Genomic DNA, 21,528 nt, shown 5'->3' with positions numbered 1-21,528 from the left:
AGTTTTAAGAGAGCTTATAACAAATCCAATCTCCATAAATTCATCAATATAAAATAAATTATTTGAATTCACTTGATTTTCCTCATAACCATGCCTGAGGAATTCACAACTGTCCTTGATTATTAAACCCAAGAGAATACTGACATAAGTTTCAGAACTATCATACAACCACTGAACAGCCCAGGTTGGAAGGGACCTCAAGAAATCATCCAGATCAGCCTTTCATGGGACAGCCATCCCAGGAGAGATGACCTAACATCCTGTCCCACTGCATTTTGGAAATGTCCAGTGATGAAGACTCGGCTACATCCCCAGAGAGGATGTCCTTACTGTAATAAATAAATAAATAAATAAATAAATTCTTTATTGTGTCAAGAGAAATGCTGTCCCAATGCCATCTGTACCCCTGTTTTCTTCATGTGGTTCCTTGCAACGAGAGCTTCCTGCCTCTTTGTAGCTGCCCCTTAAATACTGGAACACTGCAGTGAGGCCTTCCTTGAGACTTCTCAAGGAAGAAAATACCTTATGCCTTAAATCTTTCCTCAAAGGGCAGTTTCTCCTGCCCTTTGATCATCTTTGTGGCCTCCTTTTGGACCTTCTACTGTCTGTCCATATCTTTCTTGAATTGTGGTGATCATCTGTGAGCACATTCTTCAAGTGCAGCCTAGAGATGCAGAAAAAGATCACCAAAAACAAGTATTTTTCTTCTAAAACCATGAGATAAATATTTTGAGATACAAAATGTTGTTTTTGTTGTTTTGTTTTTACGTTTATGACGCGGGTTTGAGTAACGTGAGAATGTGAAGGCAATGGTGCAGTGTGCAGAGAGGCTTAAAAATGGAGCAGAACAACTGAAATTTTTCCTCTTCTCCCACAAACTTGCTCAAGTGTCTATGAAATGCCAAAGGACTGGAAACCTGAGTTGGTATGAGCTCCAGAAAATTAAGATGCTTGGTTCTGACAGCTGTCCAGGGACAGCCACCATGAACTGGCTCTCTCACAGAAGATTCACTTCATGAAAGATAAGCCTCTGTATCCCAGCCAACTCATGAAGATTAAGTTCATGTAATTAATGATGAATAAAGTCTGTTTCATCTAACATGAAATGAGTCAGATGAACTGAAATCTTAAAGCATTTATTTAGTCCTCCACCAACTACAAAAACAGGACTATTACAATGATTTTGGCTTACGTGTGTCGGTGTGGGATATGTCAAAGGTAGGCAAGATGAATGCCACCCACAGTTTTGCAGTCAAGGGATATGATAACAGTGAAACAACCATAAAAGGTTACAGGCATTTGAAAGCAGGAAGCGAAACATTTAGCTGAACTGAGCCCTGTGAATGGCACTTTTAAAATAATTATTTTCTCTGCATTCTTGCATTACATACAGAAAAAACCTGAAGAAATTAGATGTATTCTGAATGGGTCTTTGTAAATCTTCCGAGCCTCATGGGAACCTGAATAACTTAATTTCACAAGGAAACAGGCAAATACAGTAGGCAGAGAGGCAAAACTATTATTATTCCATTATATAACACCAATATGTTTTGCCCTGCACAAAACCTCCTGTTATTCGGCCTCACAGTTATTTCAATGTGCTGAGTTTTATGTTCTAAAGCATATAGAACATGAGACTAAATTCAGGCCTCATCATACAAGACGTTTAGTTTGGTTTATTTATAAATTTGTTAAATTAATTTGCATTTTTTCATGGGGTTGGGTCTGTGATTAAAGTAAGCTCCAGGATTTTAATAACACTCCATCTGTCTCAGAGGTCCTTGCTTAATTTTTGCTTTCACAGACATTTTAAACAATTAGCTAGTGTTAGAAACTTCTCCAATTCTAAATTCTACTGCAATATATTGCAGAGGAGGTAAACAGAAACCTTAAGCCCTTTTTGCAAAGAAATAAAAGACCTTAAATATTTCCGGAAACCTTAAAATAGAGTAATTGTAAGTACTTGGAGACACACAACATACAACAGCCAACACTTCTCTAGATGCTTCCTTTACGTGTCAAAAAAGATGTTTTACAAGTCTCATGATGCTTAATCTCTAACACACTTCTCTCTCTCCTAGGAATGTGAGTGTAACACCATGCAAAAAATGAGCCATGACCCTCCCTCTTTCACACACACAAAATTATTCCTGATATACTTCTGATATCAATGCTAGTCTGAGAAAATAGTTGCCATGTTGGAACTGCAGTCCAGTTAAACTTATTTCCTAAATCTCAGGATTTCAGATTCACCTACAAATGCTGTAAATCAGCATTATCCAAAACCACCACCAAAGCTCGTACAACGGTGTGAGTCAGGTGAGTTACATAAAACACCAAGCACTACAAAGACATTTACTGTAAGATACATAGTGAAAACAGAAGTTATTAGTAGTGTACGTACAGCTGGAATACACACCCATATTGTGCACTTGCTTTCCTTTCAGTATCTTTAATTATAAGGATATTGTAGATATATTATCATAAATCAACAAATCCATTTTCCACAGCGTGTTACTAAGCAACTGTAACCAAGACCTTGTGTAAATGAGATTAAAATTCCAAGGTAACAGTACCCAAATACAACCTCACATTGCACAGCCAAAGAGAGTAGAATGTGTTCATATTAAAGGAAGAATGCCTGCTTAGTTTTATGTTTGTTCAAATAGTTTAGATACATAGAAAATGTAAATCTATTTGTATCAGTTGTAGGCATTTCCACCATACAATGAACTCTGCAAAGATCTAACAATCATGGTATATTTTGCAGATAAAGTAACTAAAAACTTTTTCAAATTAATTTCATTATTCATATGCATTTCATTCTTCCATTTAACGGTATCCAAACTACACAAAAATACACTACTTTAAATAATCTATTAAAATTCCTTACAACCACTTTTAAGAAAAGATGTCATATTCACATATACAGTGTGAAAGAAGGATACTCTAACACAGTGATTGAGTTTTTCTTGTTGGACTTCCAATATAAAAACAACACTTTTTTCCAGTCATAAATACAGAAGTATAAGCACCTAGTAACTGGCTGAACTTGACCAGCATGTCCCCATCACTCCAGCACTCATTCTATGGGCTTATCAAGTAACAGGAGGAAGCTCCAATTGGAGCAGACAGAGTAGACCAGAATACTCTCTAAGCAAAAGCAATTGCTGTAAGCGTTTTGAAGTGAACTCCTTCCACTCTCAGTCTTGCCTTCCCACAGAATTTCAAAGTTCAAGTTATCTGATCTCCTAACAAATGTCAATAAATATTTCAAAATACAGCCCAAAGTTAAACATAGAACCACAGAATGTTTTGGGTTGAAAGGAACCTTAAAGATCATCTAGTTACAACCCACAACCACCACAGACAGGAAGGCCACCCACTAGATCAGGTAGCTCAGGGCCCCATCCAACCTGGCCTTGAACACTTCCAGGGAGGGGGCATCCATAGCTTCTCTGGACAACCTGTTTCAGTGCCTCACCACCATGAATAAATAATTCCATCCTAACATCTAATCTAAATATCTCACTTAAAACCATTCCCTGTTGTCCTATCACCATCTACCCATGTAAAAAGTCCCTTTCACTTTTTTTTGTAAATCCCCTTGAGGGACTGGAAGGCTCAATGAGGTCTCCCTGCAGCTTTCCCTTCTCCTGGCTGAAAGATCCCAAGTCTCTCAGCCTGACATCATAGGAGAGGTGCTCCACCCCTCTGATCATCTTCATGGACTGGCTCCAACTGGAGCCAATTCCGCTGCTGGGGACCCTGGAGCTGGATGCAGCACGCCAGGCGGAGTCTCAAGGATTGAGTAGAGGGGAACAATCATCTCTCTTGACCTGTTGGTAGCTCCAATTTTGATGCAGCCCAGGATGGAGTTGGCCTGGAGATTCAGAGACTTGAGAGATAGGGGAAGTCTGGCTGCCAGCAAAGACTGAGGCAAAGAACTCATTGAGTACCTCAGCCTTCTTCATATCCATTATTGTCAGTTCTCCCTTTCCTGAAAAAGGGTACTCTCCTTACCCTTTCTCTTCTGACTGACAGAATCTGCTCTTGGAATTCCTCACATCCCTTGCCAAGTCCTGTTCCTTCTGTGCCTTGGCTTTCCAGACCCCACCTGGAACAGTTCACAGATTCAAACCATACCTCTGCACCCTCCACAAGCCACCTGACCTGCTTTCACTAGCTTTGCATTCCCTTCTTACTCCTCAGTGAGAGGAGCAGGTCCTTGCTCAGCCATGCCGGTTTTCAGCCTGCCTCGCCTGATCCTAGACATTGGGATGGAGAGCTCTTGCACTCTAAAGAAAGTGCCCTTAAAGAGTTGCCAGCTCTGGTCAGTTCCTTTGTCCCTAAGGACAGTTTCCCAGGGAATCTCATTCACCAGTTCCTTCAAGTTGGAGGAATCCTTCAAGTCGAACCTGGAAGTTCACTCTTCCAAAATTCAGGATCATGACTTTGCTCCTTGAGAGCCCAGACTCATCAGGGTATGGTCGCTAAAGCCCAGGCTGCCTCCAAAGTTAACCCAATCTTAAGGGAGGAAGACTTATTTTACTACTGCTGGCTCACAAGCTGACTCTAGAACAAGAGCAGAAATCAGCTGCAATGGAGACAGAACCTTTCTGGAGACGCTTTGTTCCTTGTTCAGCCCAGTTTTCAGAACTCAGGAATATTACAAGCCCTTTCTCCTCCAAGAACATATTCCACTTATTTGACGTTGCCTCCTTTTACACATATATGCATCTTTGCAAAGAGTCTGTACTTTAAACCTAAAAAACAAAAAAATTGCACTGCATATACACACCACCTGCTGGGGAGAAGATGAGAGAACAAACATGTGACAGACATTAATCACAATGCTTAATGTACTCCTGGCAGGCTCTCTGCTACCAGAGCAAGGAGAATCATTTAACAACCTGCGTGGATGGAGCAGAAAGGAAAACTCGCCAGCTTTATTCACTTGTGGCTTTCAAGTTCTATAATATGCGTAGAGCCCTTTCCATTCTAAATTATTCTGCAGTGATAACTCTGTCCATACCCCAGCCTTCCTGTAATGGCACATTTCTCCCCTTCCCCATTCCTCTTCCACCAAGAGTGCACTTTAATATACACCGCTCTGTGCCAGTAGTACCGCGCAGTAAGTACTTCTCTCCCCAATGCTTTACATATTTCTTGTCCTGAGAAATGGTTACGAGTCTTAGTATTTTATGTCAGTCAAAATATAAATTAACAAAATAACCTACTATACTAATGTGTGCATCTTCTTGTAAAGTCGATAAAGGCTGCTCTGCTTACAGCACAAGTGAAATCAAACCGCAAGATATTCCATCGAGCACATGTCTCTTGCTGGGAAAAGGGTGACAAATTGAACATTCAAAAAAGGGCAAAAGGGTGTATTTCTTAATTCCTCCCACTGAGAAAAGAGAATACACAGTAGTTAGTGGCCTACTTCCATTATTTTTTTCAATTACTTTTCAGAGACGCTATCTGCACTTCTGTTTACCTGTGATGAGAGGAGCTTAGTAGACACAAGCAACAGTTCTAAGATGACTAGCTGCAACCACATCTAAAAAACACCTTTAACTTTTAAAAGGTCCACTTCAGTGCAATGTCTGAAAACAAACTACCACCATACTACTGTTCACAAGGTATTTTTGAGTATTTAATTCTTTCAAACTTTCTTCTATAGTCTACACTCATGGCAAAGCTGTTTCAGTTACTTGTCCTCGCTTTTACTGCTCTGTCCTCATAACAGTGTTCCAGGACAATAAGAATTCCAACCCCCCCATCATAGACTTATATTGTTTTATAATACACTGGCCCATCAGCTTTATATAACTAATATCCCCTTGGGAAAAATTTTTCAACTACAACAATAACAGGCACTCCACAAACAAATTACATAATTGATGGTACCACTTTTCAAGTGCTTCACATGAAAAATCACAGTGGAAAAGACATTCTGACACTGCAGGATCTTTTCCTTTTGGGTGTTCGTTGCATTCCTATTTTAAGGTCTGATTTTTTGGGGGGAAATACAAGTATTTTCTGCTTTTCATCTATCTCTATAGCAAGGCTAACACAGCTGAGATCAATTGCTATGCATCAACAGAGTTGTTTACAAAGCTTCTACCTAGCACAGCCTTCATGAAGACTGTGGCATATGGAAATATCTTTTCAGCTCAGACGTATATTTCTAACTTTACCCAACGGTTTCATATCCAGTGTCTTCCACATACTAAAAGGTGTGATTAAGCTTCCCCTATTCAAAAATAATCCAATCACTTCTTTGGGGGAATGGATAGCTGTTTGACTATTCGTAGAGCTCTAAATGTTGAAGCTTTCCCAGCTCTTGCCCATTTACAACATAATTTACTATTACCAAAACAGATGATTTTTTAGTGTAGTTGCTTTACAGCAGATAAAAAAGTGGTGCCATGAAGGCTTCCAGTGCTGTTAATTTATTTAAGGAAAATGCCAGATTATCTCTTTGACCTTATTTTTCTTTAGAAAAAGAGCTTTTGAAAATTAACATAGGCATTCTTGCAAGTTACACTGGGACAGAAAACTGTTACTGTTAAATTGTTTCACTGACCTTAACTGCCGAAAATAAAAATTGCAATATATATACTGAAATGACCAATTCAGGTTCTTTGCAGAATAAACACATTTCAACTAATATGCAATAAAGATGAGAAAACAACACCATTTACTAATTTTTGCTTTGCATTTATCGTTGTACTTTTTCAAGTCCAGAATTTTTTAAAAATTGGTTCACGTGTAAGTAGGCATGCATCAAGTTGTGAGGACAAGTAAAGGAATATTTTAACCTTAACTTTCACAGTTGCCATGCAATTACGTTGCATAGGAATATGAACAAAGACATTACTGGTCTCATTACTGTGAAATAACAACAAACCACCAAGGACACAAATCTAAAATAACCCTAACTGTAATGGTCTACACTAAAACAATCAAGAAACTAGTCAAAGCAGTATCCTTTCTTCTTATTGTTGTTGTATATAAGGGATATAGATATTCCTGGTAACATAATAAAAATTTTTAATTAATCTCTAACTTGGGGAATAAAAAAAACTGTGCAAGTAAGAGACTTCCTCTTCTCTTAAATGTTTCTCTCAAAAACATATAGCAAAAGAAGCATCATTCATGAAGAAAAAAAAAGTTTCCTAAATTTTAAATTACTTTAATGTCCCCATTCTAGAGTATATCTCATATATGTGAATATCTCCCATATTCATCATACATGGGAGTGCAGAAGACAGCAAGTTCCAAATGTCACTTGGTTTATAAGACTGAGTTTTATTCTGCAACTTCATAGCAAGACCAAAAACTTTGACAGACACACTACTAATTTTAGAGCTTGAGACAAAACGTTCTAGAACAATCATACAGAAAACAAAAACCACAGAAAGTTGGAAATTAAATTCAAAGTAAATTAGATCTTATTGAGAGATTTTGTAAGCATTTTAACAGTCTTGGGATTGTTTTCGTGACTCCCGACTGCTTTGCAGGGCAATATTCAACATATTTGTTGTGGACAGTCTTTCTAACACACTGTTTGATTTATTAAATTAATGGAGGCAGAACCCAAAATGATAAATCAAGTCTATATAAAGAAGAAACAACACATTTATTAAAAAAGACCTAATAAAATTAAAAGAATATATGTCTAAGAAGAAGAAAATTAAAAATGGAGACCACAACAGCTATAAAGTCTCTGTTATAAAGGGGTCCACAAGGCCATCACTACTACAAATTTCTTTTTAGCTTTCTCCCACACCTCAGGAAGCAGCAGAGTTTCTCACATCCAGTTGCATGAATACACAAACCAGTCTTAATATCACAAGTGACTGGGAAAAAACATTCTTTTTTTGAGAATAATTGTGATCAAAATTTTCTCCAAAAAGAACATTTTCTCTTAAAATGACTATTCTTCACAAACTGTAGGGAAGAACCCCAAATATATTATAACTCTATGCTCTTGAAAATAATGTATTTTACCTGCTTCCACATTCATGGATTCTTATTTGTAAATTATCATCATAACACTAAATTTAACATACAGCTATAATAAAATGAATATACAAAAACAGTGAAATATAATCTTTTATCATAATTATCAAAATATATCTTTTATTATAATTATCTCATTATTATAATAGTTGTTTTGGCAAAATACACATATGCAATATAAGCTTAACTGACAAAACTAAATACTTTGTCCCTGAAAGTATTCTGCTACTATGAAACCAACACAGATAAAACACAGACTCTTACAGGGGCAAAAAATTGTTGAAACTGGCAAATTCATGCAAAACATCCCATGGTAAGAAGAAACACAGTGAAGAGACCCTTAAACATTTACACAGCATACCCAAGATGTATACAAGCAGAGCAACAAGGGAGAGACACATGTCCCACACGAGGGGCAGTGGTCACAGCACACCAGATGCTGAATTACTGACACACCTGAGGCCTGCTGTGGAGATGCCAAACCTGCTGGAGAGATCTGACACCAAGCAGCCAGGTGGCTTTGCCAGTGCACGAAGAAAAATGGCAGAAGAAAACAAAAGGGCCTGTTTGCTCACCAAATGAATTCTGTCAGAGCCTATGTCTTTTCAGAACAGAAGTGACAGCATGGAGAAGGCAAAAAAAAATGAGGAGATGCCATTCTCCTCAGGGTGAAATAAGTAATTACAGAAAGTTAATCATTTTTACCCTGTTTCCTTCAACTTCTAAAAGCGTATTACCATCTCCTTCTCATCCATACCCAGCCTAACAAGCTTAAATTTTCCTTCTGTTAATATATTGCCTACACAGTATTATTCTGAGCAAGAGACATAATCTGTCATTGCCTTTTGGGCAGTAAGAGAGACTCCTGCTGCTGACCCAAATGAGGCTTGAAACAGCAGCAGTAGCATGGTCATGAAAGCTAAGCATTTAATCAGTATAAGAAACTGAATGCTGCTCTTTTGAGTCTCAGTTCCACAAAGACAAGAGTCATCCTGAAAGGTCTTTAACACAGGAATAAATACACAGCTTGACCAGCTGGTATTCAGACTTCAGAATGTCTTTCCAATCTTCCTCAAGTAACTAGTGGATAAAACATTTATACATAGGGCTAAGTTTTTCAACTGCTACAGAAATATCCATAGGTACTGAAACAGCTTGGTAGCCTATAGAACCAAATGATCTCTCACATTTCAAGACAAATTACAAAGATAAATCTTTGGCTATGCTAACTTGTCATAATTGATAAATGCAAAATGTTAACAGCACCAATCTAAATTATCACTGCTCAGAATATCCATCTTCATCTCAATGGACAAAAAAGAATGTTTACAATCTACCCTTGCTTGAATTAGACTATCAAAAACACTAATCACACGCCGTTTTCATTTTCACACGACTCTCACTGAGCTTCTTAGTTTCCCCTCAAGCTCTTCATCTTTCATGGGACACTATTTGGTAGCCTAGTTCAGTGTGCAGATATACTTTTCAGGAGGCATAAAAATGAGAAACTACATTTTTTACAATTGCCATTATATTTTTCATGAGTTCCTGACTTCATAACAGTCATTTCACTGCATGTTCCTCAAAGCAGGATGAAGTCTTCAGTACCTGCAGTGGCAATGAACCAAATCACATTTCATATAAAACCAGTATTTTTAGGAGTAAAAAAAAAAAATAGGAGTAAAAGCTCCTATTCTGCATATTCATTTATCATTAAAAAAATGGTAGAATTAGAGGAACCTAAACTGAGCAAATATTCTGCAAGGACTGAGAGCTGACTGTGTGGTAAAGCATAGCATGGAGTAAACTGACCATTAACTCAATCCAAGCTCATCTACTTGATCTTCCTTTTATCCTTCCAGTTTCTTCCCTTCTTGTTAACACAGATTTCCAAAATTTCTGACACAATTATAATAGAAGCAACAAAGCAGTGTGAATAGTGGGGTATCTGGAAATGTCTGTTTAATCTCTATTTTGATCTTCAGATCAAAATAATCCAAGAGCTCATGACATGATTCACCATGATAGCAGCCCATTCCTAATCAAAGACTCCAAAGTGCAGCCATCTCAGAAATAGAGTTTGCCACTGCTAAACTGAAAAGTTTAACCAATATTTTATAAATTATTTCTCTTTCCCAACTATTCTTGCTTTCTCTGCATGCAAACTCTTCTTTTCCCCTTGCATAAGCAGACATCATCACCACTAAACGAGATAAATTCTGGGAAACTTAGTAAAGGTGTCATATTTCAGACAATATTATTCTTCTAAATATATTTTTAGATACATTTTTTCTTTCAGACTGGTTTTCCTTTTCGCCATTACTCCTAACAATTTTGTACTAATGACACAGTGTTTGAACAGGTTATGCTAATAACTGCTCTAACAAGCTTCATCTCTCTTTTCTGATAGCTTGAAAATTCTTACCAGCTACATCAAAATTTAACTCTCAGACCTTCCTAAGCTACAGCACAATTATAACTCCAAGCCCTCTAAGAAGCTTTGCTTTTCAACATATATATTTCCAGGCAGGTTCTTTCCTGGCACCTCCCTTACAGCAGCGACACACCAAGCATGCTGCCAGTCCTAACAGTGTTAATCATCTCCTGGTCAAGCACTTATTGAGCACTTCTGCTGCTAGAAATCCTCATAGACATCCCTTTTCTTTTCGCATGGCTGAGCAAATCCAGTCAGAAATGTCTTCCCTCTTGCACTTGCAGATACACACAGCCAATACTATGCAACATAACACCCTACAGTGCTGAATGTGTGCCACTCTACACTGCTCAGCAGAAATAGTGCATGCTTTTTTATTTAGTCAATTTATTTCCTCTTGCCACTTTTCCCCTCCACAAACTTAGCCACTTGCATTTTAACTAAGTCTGAAATCAGCATCTTTTTTCTTTTAATTTTTTCCCTAAGTATTTCTATTTACAGTTTTCTCATGTCAAACGGAATCGCATTACAAATATGGAATCCTTCCAGAATAAAACTGGAACAGAACAAAACAAAAACAGCTATTACCACTTAGTTTGCCAAGTTAAAAAAAATACCTGAGGTATAACTAAATTAAAATGCAGTACAACTTTATTTTTAGATCTGTGAAATTGGCATTACACCAATACACCTGTGTGAAAAATGCTGCCATTTAGAGTGAAAGAACATGATGGACTACCTCCACACATTTGCTCTCCTAAGAGGGGAAAAAACATAGTGTGAATTTTTGAAACTGTGAAGCAAGGAAAGAAATATGTCCAGTATCCATATAGTTCTACATTTTTAGAAATCCTCTTTAAAGAGTAACTATGCACTTCCCAGAAAAGCCTTTGCCATATATGCTTAAATGACAACTGGCCAAATTACAATTAGTTTTTCATTTTTAAAACTAAGCTGCTGTAGTCATCTCTCAAGCATGACACTGATAGCACATTTTTTGTGCCCTCCCCATACTAAAACATTATGGGGTCAGCTACCACCACACAATTGCAGCACCACCAAGAACAGGAGCTTTTGGACAAAGAAAACAGGAGAGATGGGGAGAAGGAAAGATGAAAAACTAAAAATTCTGCACTACTTATCATCCAGACTTTTCCCCCAAATACAAATTAAAATTACAGAGGCTACATGAAGAAAAAGCAAGGGAAAATAGCTTGGCCAACTCTGATGCAACATCTATTCCAACATCAGAGGACAGAGGGGCGCAAAGAGAGAAGAAATGGATTGATCTGCAAATCAAGCAGAATTAACCACAGGGTTTTTGTTTTTCAAAAACCTGAAATGTGAGATGATGTAACTACAGGCAGCATGAAATAGCTGGTGTCATTTATATTGAGGCCGATCAGTTATTCAACAAATACTTCACCCACCTCTTCTTAGGCTAAGATTTTCCCTTGTGAGTCCTGCCTACTGTCTCCTTTTCAAGGAACTTCAACACCACACAGCCAAACACTGCCCTCAATGTATCTTCTACAATCCCTAAATTTTTTATTTGGTCAGGATTCCACACAGCTAAGATGTCTATGTTTAGCTCAGTCTTCAATAAAATTAAATTAAATTAAATGTATTATGTTTATTTGCATATTTTCTATTTACTTGTCCCAGCAACACCCTAAGTAATAATAAATTGAAATTGTCCCTTTGGAGCAACACCAGGGGCAAGAAAAGTATTTTACCTACAGGTAAAATACTGAAACATGAACTCCAAACACAGACCCTATACTCACATCAGGAACTAGACATGACAGAACTGGCTCAATGCAATCTGAAATTCACCTGCTCTGAGAGAAAAAGGTAAGAGCTCATTTGCCTTGGAGCCATTTTCCTACTCCACTTGGACCAGCAGGGGAGCAGGCTGGCTGCACTAAGCTCTAGGACTCCATGGTGCTCTCCACAGCTTGCCACGATGAAACCAAGGACCTGCTGCAGCTCACAGTCCTCTCCCTGCACGCCCACCACACATTTAATGCACACAGATCTTGACCAAACATGAAATCAGGACGTGACCAATTAAACATGTTGAAACAGAACCCGAGAAATAGGTTTGTATTCCATAAATCAGATGCAGTCACAGCAATAAAAACCAGCCCAACTCTTCCCAAGATCTGAGTGTCAGTGATGACTATTCTTTAGTAATTCCTTTGCAACTAACCACCATCTGCCTCATGCACGTTATTCAGCAACTCTGACAAAGTGTTCTTATGCGCCTTCTTGGAACAGTTTAAAGATATGCATTAAACAACTTTCAGAGACTCAAATATATTTTGCCTGAGAAGCTTCTTCAATTGTTCTAGCAAAGAGGATCGGCTTCTTGTCCTACTTTACATTATTGGATATCACCAATAGTAATTTGGACTGAATGCTGAAATAACCAAATAAGGTAACCCAGAGCCAAGCAGCAGGGATGTATGTTTCCTCTAATAGTGCCTTATGTTTAAGCAGAGTTTGCATAAATATCCATTTATGCTATTACGCTATTCCACAATTTTACTTTTTCTCGCACAGAATTCAATGCTTGGTCTAGCATGAAGAGCTAGAGAAGATAAAGTACTTCTTTTATTCATCACTGCTCACTACAGAAGAGAAAGCTGCATCAGACCATGGTGGCACATACCACTCTCAATAGCCTTCCAGGCTTTCAGGTAGCAACCTGGATGATGAAATGAAGATTATACTTATTAAATCTGCAATGTGCTTACAGGCTTTCTGGTGGGAGGGTTGACAGGTTGATAAGAGGGGGCTGTAAGCACATTTGAGAACAAAATTAGAATATAATATAAAGTTGACAAATTGGAGAAGCAGCCTGGGGAAAAATGGAGATTTAGTTCAATGAGAACCAAGTGGAAGATTCTGTGCTTAGACAAGAACAATTAACTGCTCAGATAATGGGTAATAACAACTGCTGATGTTGCAATTCTGCATAAAAACATAGCCCACAAGAATCTAAATATGACTTAACAGTAGTTTACAACAGGAAAAAAAATGAAAGGCAAAGCCTGTACTGGGATTTAGAAGAAAAATTAGATAGGAGTTCTCCTGTTGTTCTACCAGCTCTGGTAATGTTGCACTGGGCACTGAAATGAGATAAATGTACTTCGGAGATAATTGAAGGTAAAGTAACAAGAATTAACATAAAATACAATTCACGAGGATAGAGTTAGAGCTCTTTTGTTTAAAGAAAAAATGCTAAGGAGAGACAAATGTTTTCAAATACTGGAGTCCATACTCATGTGATGCTGAACAAGAAATAATGGACTTTAAAGATACAGTTGTAATTGGCTCTGAGTTGAGAGGGTTACCAGCTGTACTTCCAGTGATTCCACTATTTGCATTACACATTTAATATTACATTTTAAGAGGAAGGTCTTCAATGCACAAAGTTAAAAATGTGATAAAGTACAAAACCTTGTTTTCTAGGAAGGTTTGCAAGGGAGTTTCTGGGTTGTTTCTTTTTATACAGTTGAATATGAAGAATTTGAAAAGCTTGTTTATTCTGTGCACTCTCTTTACCGCAACCCTTAGAAGTCACCCCATCAGATTTCAGGATTATTCTCGCTGCTTCTTACATAATTTTCTTTCTTCCTAACATATTTAAATTGAGAAATAACCACCTGCTGAAATCAATACTGAAAAAGAAGATAATGCTAGCTATTTTTAGTAGGAATGATATTATCACACTCCTAGTTGCCATCTCAAAATTTTCTGACGGGTAGGAAAAAAAACCACTCATGTTTCACAGCTAAAACCAAACTTCCAAACACAAGTTCATCTTTCAAGAAAATGTATTCACTTAACAGCGACATTCATCCACTGATTAAAAGCCACTGCTTCCACTTTCCAGACCATCTGACTGTCCAGAAAGTTGTACCATGTTCTTATCATTTCCAAGCTGATAAAAAATTACTTTCACATTCTTTGAGATACTCCCCTAGAGTATCTTAAAATGTAAGGTTTGACTGTACTTGTACATTGAAGCTGTAGTACAGTTCTTCTAGAAACATCACAATATTTCAAATGTATCTGCATATCTATTTCCTACTGGCACAAGTTACAATGAAATTAAACCTAGTAAAACAAAAAAAAGTGATGATGATTTTTTCTTCACATCAGTAATCCACACTAAGACTGATGACAGTAGATTTAAATGTGAAGTTATGTAATCATTCCATATGGTGGCTGTCATAAATAAATCTTGAATGAAGCTACCCTGTGTGAAGGCAATTAGCAAAATTTTAGATCCTAAGTATTTCAGAAAAATTAATTGCAGTAGTGAGTTTTTTTGGCAAGAGGGTATATCAGGTCCACAGAACCTGAAGCTACTAGGTTTGCAGAAATTAGAAAGTACATCTCTGTTGGATGTGTTCACATATGCAAGAAGTCTGTTTGCATTAGCAGGTACAGCTAATGCAGAGAGCACATTCCAAAAATATGCATTTCAGCTTCTACATTTTGCATGAAAAGTAGTCTTGTGTTTTGGTCTAGTGAATCTGTCAAAAGAAGAATTTGTATGAACATCCGTAAGAATAAGTTACCATATAATCATCCTACATGATTCAATCATTTAACAAGCTTGAGAACACAAATGGTTAGTTGCCAAATGCCATTCCTTTCCTTGCATCATCTTGGTTATTTGCAGTTGGAAAGAGCCAGCTCTGAGTTTGCAAATAATAATATCAACTTTCCTTCTTGTCATTTCCATATATATTAAACAGGTATTTAATAATCTCTACCTGCAGATATTAAGGTGGAATAGGGGTCCAGATTTGCACTAAAGCCACAGTGATTTGATAAATCAGATTACCAAAAGACATTTTAATTGTCTTAACTTTTCTTTTACTGCTTTTACGCATATCCAGAGAGACAAAGAATGGCTCATTCACCTGCTTCAGGCAGTGCATAGCTGAACTGCAAAATTGGACTACAAGCCTGAGCCTTTCATTTCATCAACACTATTTCACAAATCAGGCAACAATCCAGCAACATGACATATCTAAATTAGACTGCAAATAAAAGGCAAGAATAAAGTTGTTAAGGCAAACCCAGCAGTGTCCATGTGCTGTGCATCTACAAGCCTCAAGATGTTGTGTATGAAGCCTTTCAGATGAAATGTGAATTCAAATACAGTAACATGATACTGTAAGTTATTACAGCACTGTACTACTCAGAGGTCCCAGCCGAGATAAAAGCACAATATTATAAGCACTACACAAACAAGCAGAAGTTAACTATCCTGACTCAAAGAGTTCACAAGTTATGTAAATAAAAAAGAGAGGGAGGAGAGAATAAAGTTGTACAAGCTTTTCTCTGCAAGTAAGAGTACTAAAAGGTTTGAAGAAGACAGATCATGGAAACTCTGTGAAACAATGACGATTCTTTTCAAAGCCATACTATGCACATGGAGACAAAGTTTTGACTTTAACCCCTGTTGTAAAACCTTACACAGATCTACAACTTACAAAAACTATGTCAGTAGCCCAGTCATTATTTTAGTATCAGTGTCTCTTTATCACAAGGAAACTATACAATCATTCAGATGGAAATGTGGCAAGCTGTTCAACAAAAAACTTGCAGGCAGAATCCTGCATTTAAAAATATTTCTGTCTGTTTCTAATAGTCACCAAACTAAAGTACATCACAGTATATTCTTTCTTGGTTTGCTAGTTCCTGTTAAGAGTCTGACCTGACTCTTCTCCACCAAAAATATAGGTTGAACAATCACGGATGACCATCTTCTTTTTGTTATATTAACAGAAAAATAATTATATTTTACAATTAAATAATTTCTGATCTTTACCAGTAGAACAGCAAAATTCATTCACTTCAGGCCCTGAAGAAAAGAAAGAGCGGACTATTTTAAGATTGAAGGTCAAAATATATTCAATAAACTTATCTGACCTGTGAATTATCAAAGCACATACAGATATTATTAAAGATTAGTGCTTTCCAACTTGTCCTTATGAAAAACTAACTACGGTTTCCAAACCTGTTGAACAACTTCATAGTATTCCTCTCCCGTTCAAATTAGTGCATACTTCTTCACTTTTATCTACAAATTACACTCTTATCCATGGATGGCCTCAATAAACAGCTTAGCAGTAATTGCTCTTTGTCAAATGCTTGTAGGTGTTTGTATGAGTAAATTTACATTCTTTTCTTCACAGATTTTCTGATCAAGCAGCATTTAACATAAAAATGGATTTGCCTCTTACTAATGAAAACAGAGTAAGACACATCATAATTTGACATACTGTAATGGTGTCTCCCTTGCAAATTAGTAATCTTTGAGATGCAAGAGTTCTCTGTCAAAATTTAAACCAACCGTATTTTCAAAACACAATTTTGCAAAAACATCTTAGCTGTCCTTTGAAAAATATTAAAGTATGTTGAAACCACAAAGCACACCTTAGTCTTCCCTTCACAGTTCCACAGAACACTTGATATTATTTACATTATCTGATTAAATTTCTCTTTAGGAAAAAGGGGGAAGGAATAAAATCCCACCAAACTTTAGTTTACTAAAAGTTAAGAACAAAATGCACACTGTTGATATCACACATTACATTTTGTCTCTTCTTTAATGGAAAAAACCCCCCACAATTCTTTAATGGTTTTGCATTGCTTCTTCCTATTTCATACATTAGGTCTGAGAGGCGTTTCAAAGGTAAGAGATTATTTTTCCAAGGCTCACTCTCACAAAGCTCATTAAAGCAACTGCCAGGAAGAATAGTACCTGAACAGTACATAACAGATCCATCCATCATCCTTACTCCCCCTCATCCATCAAGAGAAGGACACACCACATGCCATAACTGCTTATATGGAAAACTCTCCTGCAACAGAAGTTAAATATGCACAGCTTGGGAACCCCCATGTATCAGCATGGAGTAGACTTTATAAACAATCTTATTAAGTACAAGTAAATATCTGATTACATGAAGAAGACCAAGCAGCCTCATCGCTGCAATTTAACCACAAAAATATAGGTAATACAGTAATCAGGGTTTTAATTACTGTAAAGGATTTTACAGTACAAAAGCCTGTACTGCAGCTCAGATAGTACCACATGCAGAGTCCCATCCAGGGCCAATATTCGAGGGTAGTCTCAGCTTGTAGCATACCACCTGTTGGAGCACAGCTCTCCCTTCCTACACAGCTCTCTGTGCAGCACGTGACACTGCCAACAGACCACACTTTGTTACCAGAGGTCCAATGTCACCCTTGTACCCACTGTGGAGCGCTTCAAGGAAAGCTAGGAAACTTACATATGTAACTCCATATGCTCCTAAAGCAATCTAAGTACAACTGTGCACACTGGAACAGGTGTTTCAAGTTTGGCAGCATAGTAGATTTATAATAAAACTTGTATTTTAGACACAGTCTGGATTTGATTTTAACCTGAAAGAAATTACCATATGCAGTTGAACTTTTCTGTTATGGCCAGCCATAGACTGTCCACTTCAACATCAAACAAATATTTTAAGATGAGTATGGGAGAATATCTCTGAAGAAAAATTTTAAAAGCCTATAGCTTCAAAATCCTGCCACTTAAAACATGTTTTAAGTAGATAAAGGTGAAAATAACTACATACAAATAACGTATAACATCATACCACATTTTATTCCAATATCTTAAGAGCTATCCTTCTAACAAAGCATGATATAATGGCCTCTAAACATTAAAACACATTGAAATGCAATTAGCAAATTTTAGGAGCATGGCATCAAGAACAATAAGCAACTTTTTTTACATGTACCAAAATGCTCTTCTACAGTATTTGGAAGCCAAATATCAAAGCACTCTTCAAAATCCACACAAGAAAATCTAAAAGTTGAAAGCAACATGAGTATACTAGAGTATAACAGAACCAAAATTAATCCATTTTCTTAATCAAAAACTAAGAGAATAGCAAAATAGCATGAAGCAGTAGAAGCAAGGATTTTGTAAATATCTAGCTTAGGAATCTGAGATATGGGAACAACTAACAGTTTTAACAACAGACTGTCATGATTTTTAACAGGATACAGTCTCTGGTAAACTGCACAACCGAGAAGCACTTTGTTTTCTTATTACAAAATGCTGATCAGGTCCATAACCCTGAATAGAGAGCTGCATAATGGACAACTGTAATCCAGCATGCCAATAATGAATGTAGCAGGAGTCAGCACCAGATACAACACATGCTGGGAGGAAAAGACCTGTATCCTCAGATCTGATATGAAAACATTGCCAAAACACATCATAATCAAGTATTTTCGTCTTCTATCACACCAATGCAAGTAGAATGCCACATCTGAAAAGATACTGAACTGCTCTAGACTGCACTGCTCTCTCTAGATTAAGTTTTTACAGCACAACAATACCTACTTGACAATATCCACGGCCAGGTTTTCTTTTCATGTGCATTTCTGCAAGACTTGACATTTACAATACTTACGCATTGCAATAAGGTTTCTTTTCATATCCTTTGTAGTTATTCATGTTCAGAGCCATTTTGCAAACTTCACAGTGGAAACATCCTTTATGCCAGTACTGTAAATAAATGTAAAGTGGAATTACTTACGGTACTGATGTTTTCAAAGCAGTGTCAGGGTATGGTAAACGTAAAAACACAATTGCATGTCAATATTTTGGCCACGTAATCTAGGTCTCTTAACTAAATCAGAATTACTTTCACATGAAAGCAAAGGTGCTTCTGAAACACTCCCAGAAATGTAAATTCTCTGCTAAGGTGAATGCCAAGACCCCTGCATGCTGACCTTGCCAGGATAATTTTAAAGATAACTGAAGCAGGAGTTTGACGTTTTGACTCGTTAGGAAAAAAAAAAAAAACAACTACGCGGCTTGCTAAGAATGCAATACTACGCGAATGCAATCACCAACTAATGTGACGGCTGGCTTTTTGGTACGCCACACAGACACTAAATTTAGCACATAATACGGCATTTTCCTCCGGTGGCTTCTACCGCCTCGCCTTGCCTCTCCGGGGACGGTAATTTGGCGCATCTGTCACAGCCTCACTGTTGTTATTTACGGAGCGGCCGCGCCGGGCTGTAGCCGGCAGCACCGGGGACACCCCGCGGGACGGGACTGCCGCCGCCCCGCTGCCCCGGCCACCGTCCCCGCCGAGGCAGCCGTGGGGCGAGGGGCAGCCGAAGCCACCCCAGCCCGGGGAGGCACCGACAAGTACAGCCGGGCGGGGGCCGCCCACAACTTCATCCCTCGGAGAGCCCGGCGGGCCGCGGGGAGCTGCCGCCGGCCCCGGGCACCGTCATTCCCCGGCGGGCACCGCAGGGCGCCCCGGCCGCCGCGGCCCCCGCTCGCCCCGCGCCAGCGCGGTGACATGGAGCTGCCCCCGCCGGCGCTGACAGCGCGGATGCCGGCGCGGCGGCGGCCCCCGAGACGCTATATTTGCCACCTGCCGGCTCGCCCCGATGCCCCGCCGGCCCGGCCCTGCCCTGCCCGCCCCGCCGGAGCCGCGGGGAGCGGGACGGGCACGCCCGGGAGGCACCGTCCCCGCCCGCCCGCGCCCCAGCACCTTGTCCAGGCAGTTGACTTTCTCGGTGGGATAGACCACTTTGCCACAGCGGGCGCACTGGGGGTTCATTTTGCGGCTCCTCTCGGGCGGCGGCTCCGGCGGGCGGCGGCGGCCGAGGATGCGGCGCGGCGGGCTGGGCTGGGCTGGACGGGGCTGCGGGAGGCCGATCTCTCATCCCCTGCCCTGCCGGGGACGCCGGGGGTCCTCAGCGGCTGCGGGCGGGCGAGGAGGTCATCGGCGGCGGCCGTGGAGGAAGCGGCTCTCCAGCTGACTGCGGCTCGGCAGCATGTGCGAGTGGGCGGGCGGGGAGCCGATGCTGCCGCCCCCGCCGCTCGCCGCCCGCCCCCGCCACCTCCCCCGTGTGCCTGCGCGCTCGGCTCCCGCGCCGCGGGCTGGGTGACTCACGCCGAGCCCCGCGCTGCAGCCGCAAGCCAAGCCAAGCCCACCGGCGCGGCCCGCAGCGAGGGGAGGGCAGAAGGAGAGGGCGAGCCCCGCGCCGCAGCCGCCCCGAGGAGGGCGAGATGGCGGGGAGGAGCGGAGGGGTACCCGCTGCGCCTCCGGGCGCACCTGCCCGGGGCTCGCTGGGGCGGGGCCGGCCCTGGCGGGAGGGAGATAGAGATGGTGATCAGATGAGAAGAGATGGAGATCAGATGAGATAGAGATGGAGAGCGAGAGCTCGGGGCAGCGCTGTCGCGGCCGCGGGGAGCTGTGGCGCTCCCCGAAGTGAGGCCCGAGGCCTGGCCGTGCGCCCCGGGCACGTGCCGGGCGGGCCGCAGCCTCCCCCCGCCGCACACGCAGCCCCGGAGCCGCCAGCGGGTGCGGAATGTCCGTGCGCTCCCCCAGCCTTGGTCCCGATCAGTTTTCGGGCTCGGCGGTGCAGCCATTCCGGGGCTGAGTCTCGCCGGGTCTCACCAGCGGTCCCGCGGGGCAACCGAATCGCAGCCGGAATGGCAAATGACGCTCCTCGGAGCAGGCTTTGGGCAGTCATTTCTGACTTGCTCTGCAGCGCTTTGGAGCGGTACAGCAAGAACTCATGCGGTTTTTCTTCACTGAGGACTTCTTTAACTACCTGGAATACAAACCGCGCTGAGGAAAGCGCTTAAGCCAATGCAGCGCAGTCTTTTCTGAGGTTTTTTTCAGTAGTTCAACACTCTGTGTGGCTCACAGCAAGGACAAATTCTGCACATACTTGGGCGTTATTAAGTAATCAGAATGCAGTCAGCTAAACTGGAATACTTGGCTATAATTCTGCCTTAGCAACCCAACTTTTATTCACTGGCTGTTTAAAGGCACCGGGAGAAACAGTAATTTCGTTGAAATTAATAATATATGTGATTAAATGAGAAACACCTAATCAGGCTTTAAATATTACATGATGGAAGTTTTAAAGCTGCCTCTGCCTCAGCTAGCCTGAAACATCTGGCACCCGATGAAACTCAATGTTGAGATGCTGGCTGTGCTGCAAGC

The 21,528-nt window shown here is 40.1% G+C and overlaps 1 protein-coding gene across 2 annotated transcripts in view; it reads right to left on the bottom strand.

Moving 5' to 3' along the window:
• The window catches only part of NEBL (nebulette), a 252,787-nt gene extending 232,472 nt beyond the window's left edge, over positions 1 to 20,315 (bottom strand). Inside the window, exons 1-2 of one of the 2 annotated variants that reach the window (XM_085050564.1) lie at positions 20,062 to 20,315; positions 18,961 to 19,055 (exon numbers count right to left, since the gene is read on the bottom strand). In XM_085050564.1, coding sequence (XP_084906690.1) covers positions 18,961 to 19,055; positions 20,062 to 20,130 — 164 coding nt within the window. In that variant the 5' untranslated portion in view covers positions 20,131 to 20,315. The remainder of the gene's footprint in view (positions 1 to 18,960; positions 19,056 to 20,061) is intronic. The other variant, XM_085050563.1, reaches the window with a different exon arrangement.
• Positions 20,316 to 21,528: the final 1,213 nt, after the last annotated feature.

The sequence above is a fragment of the Lichenostomus cassidix genome, chromosome 2 (assembly GCF_008360975.1).
Source record: "Lichenostomus cassidix isolate B80296 chromosome 2, HeHo_3.0, whole genome shotgun sequence".
Lineage (NCBI taxonomy): Eukaryota > Metazoa > Chordata > Aves > Passeriformes > Meliphagidae > Lichenostomus > Lichenostomus cassidix.
The sequence above is the reverse complement of the archived record's forward strand: the minus strand, read 5'-3'. Positions and strand labels throughout refer to the sequence as shown.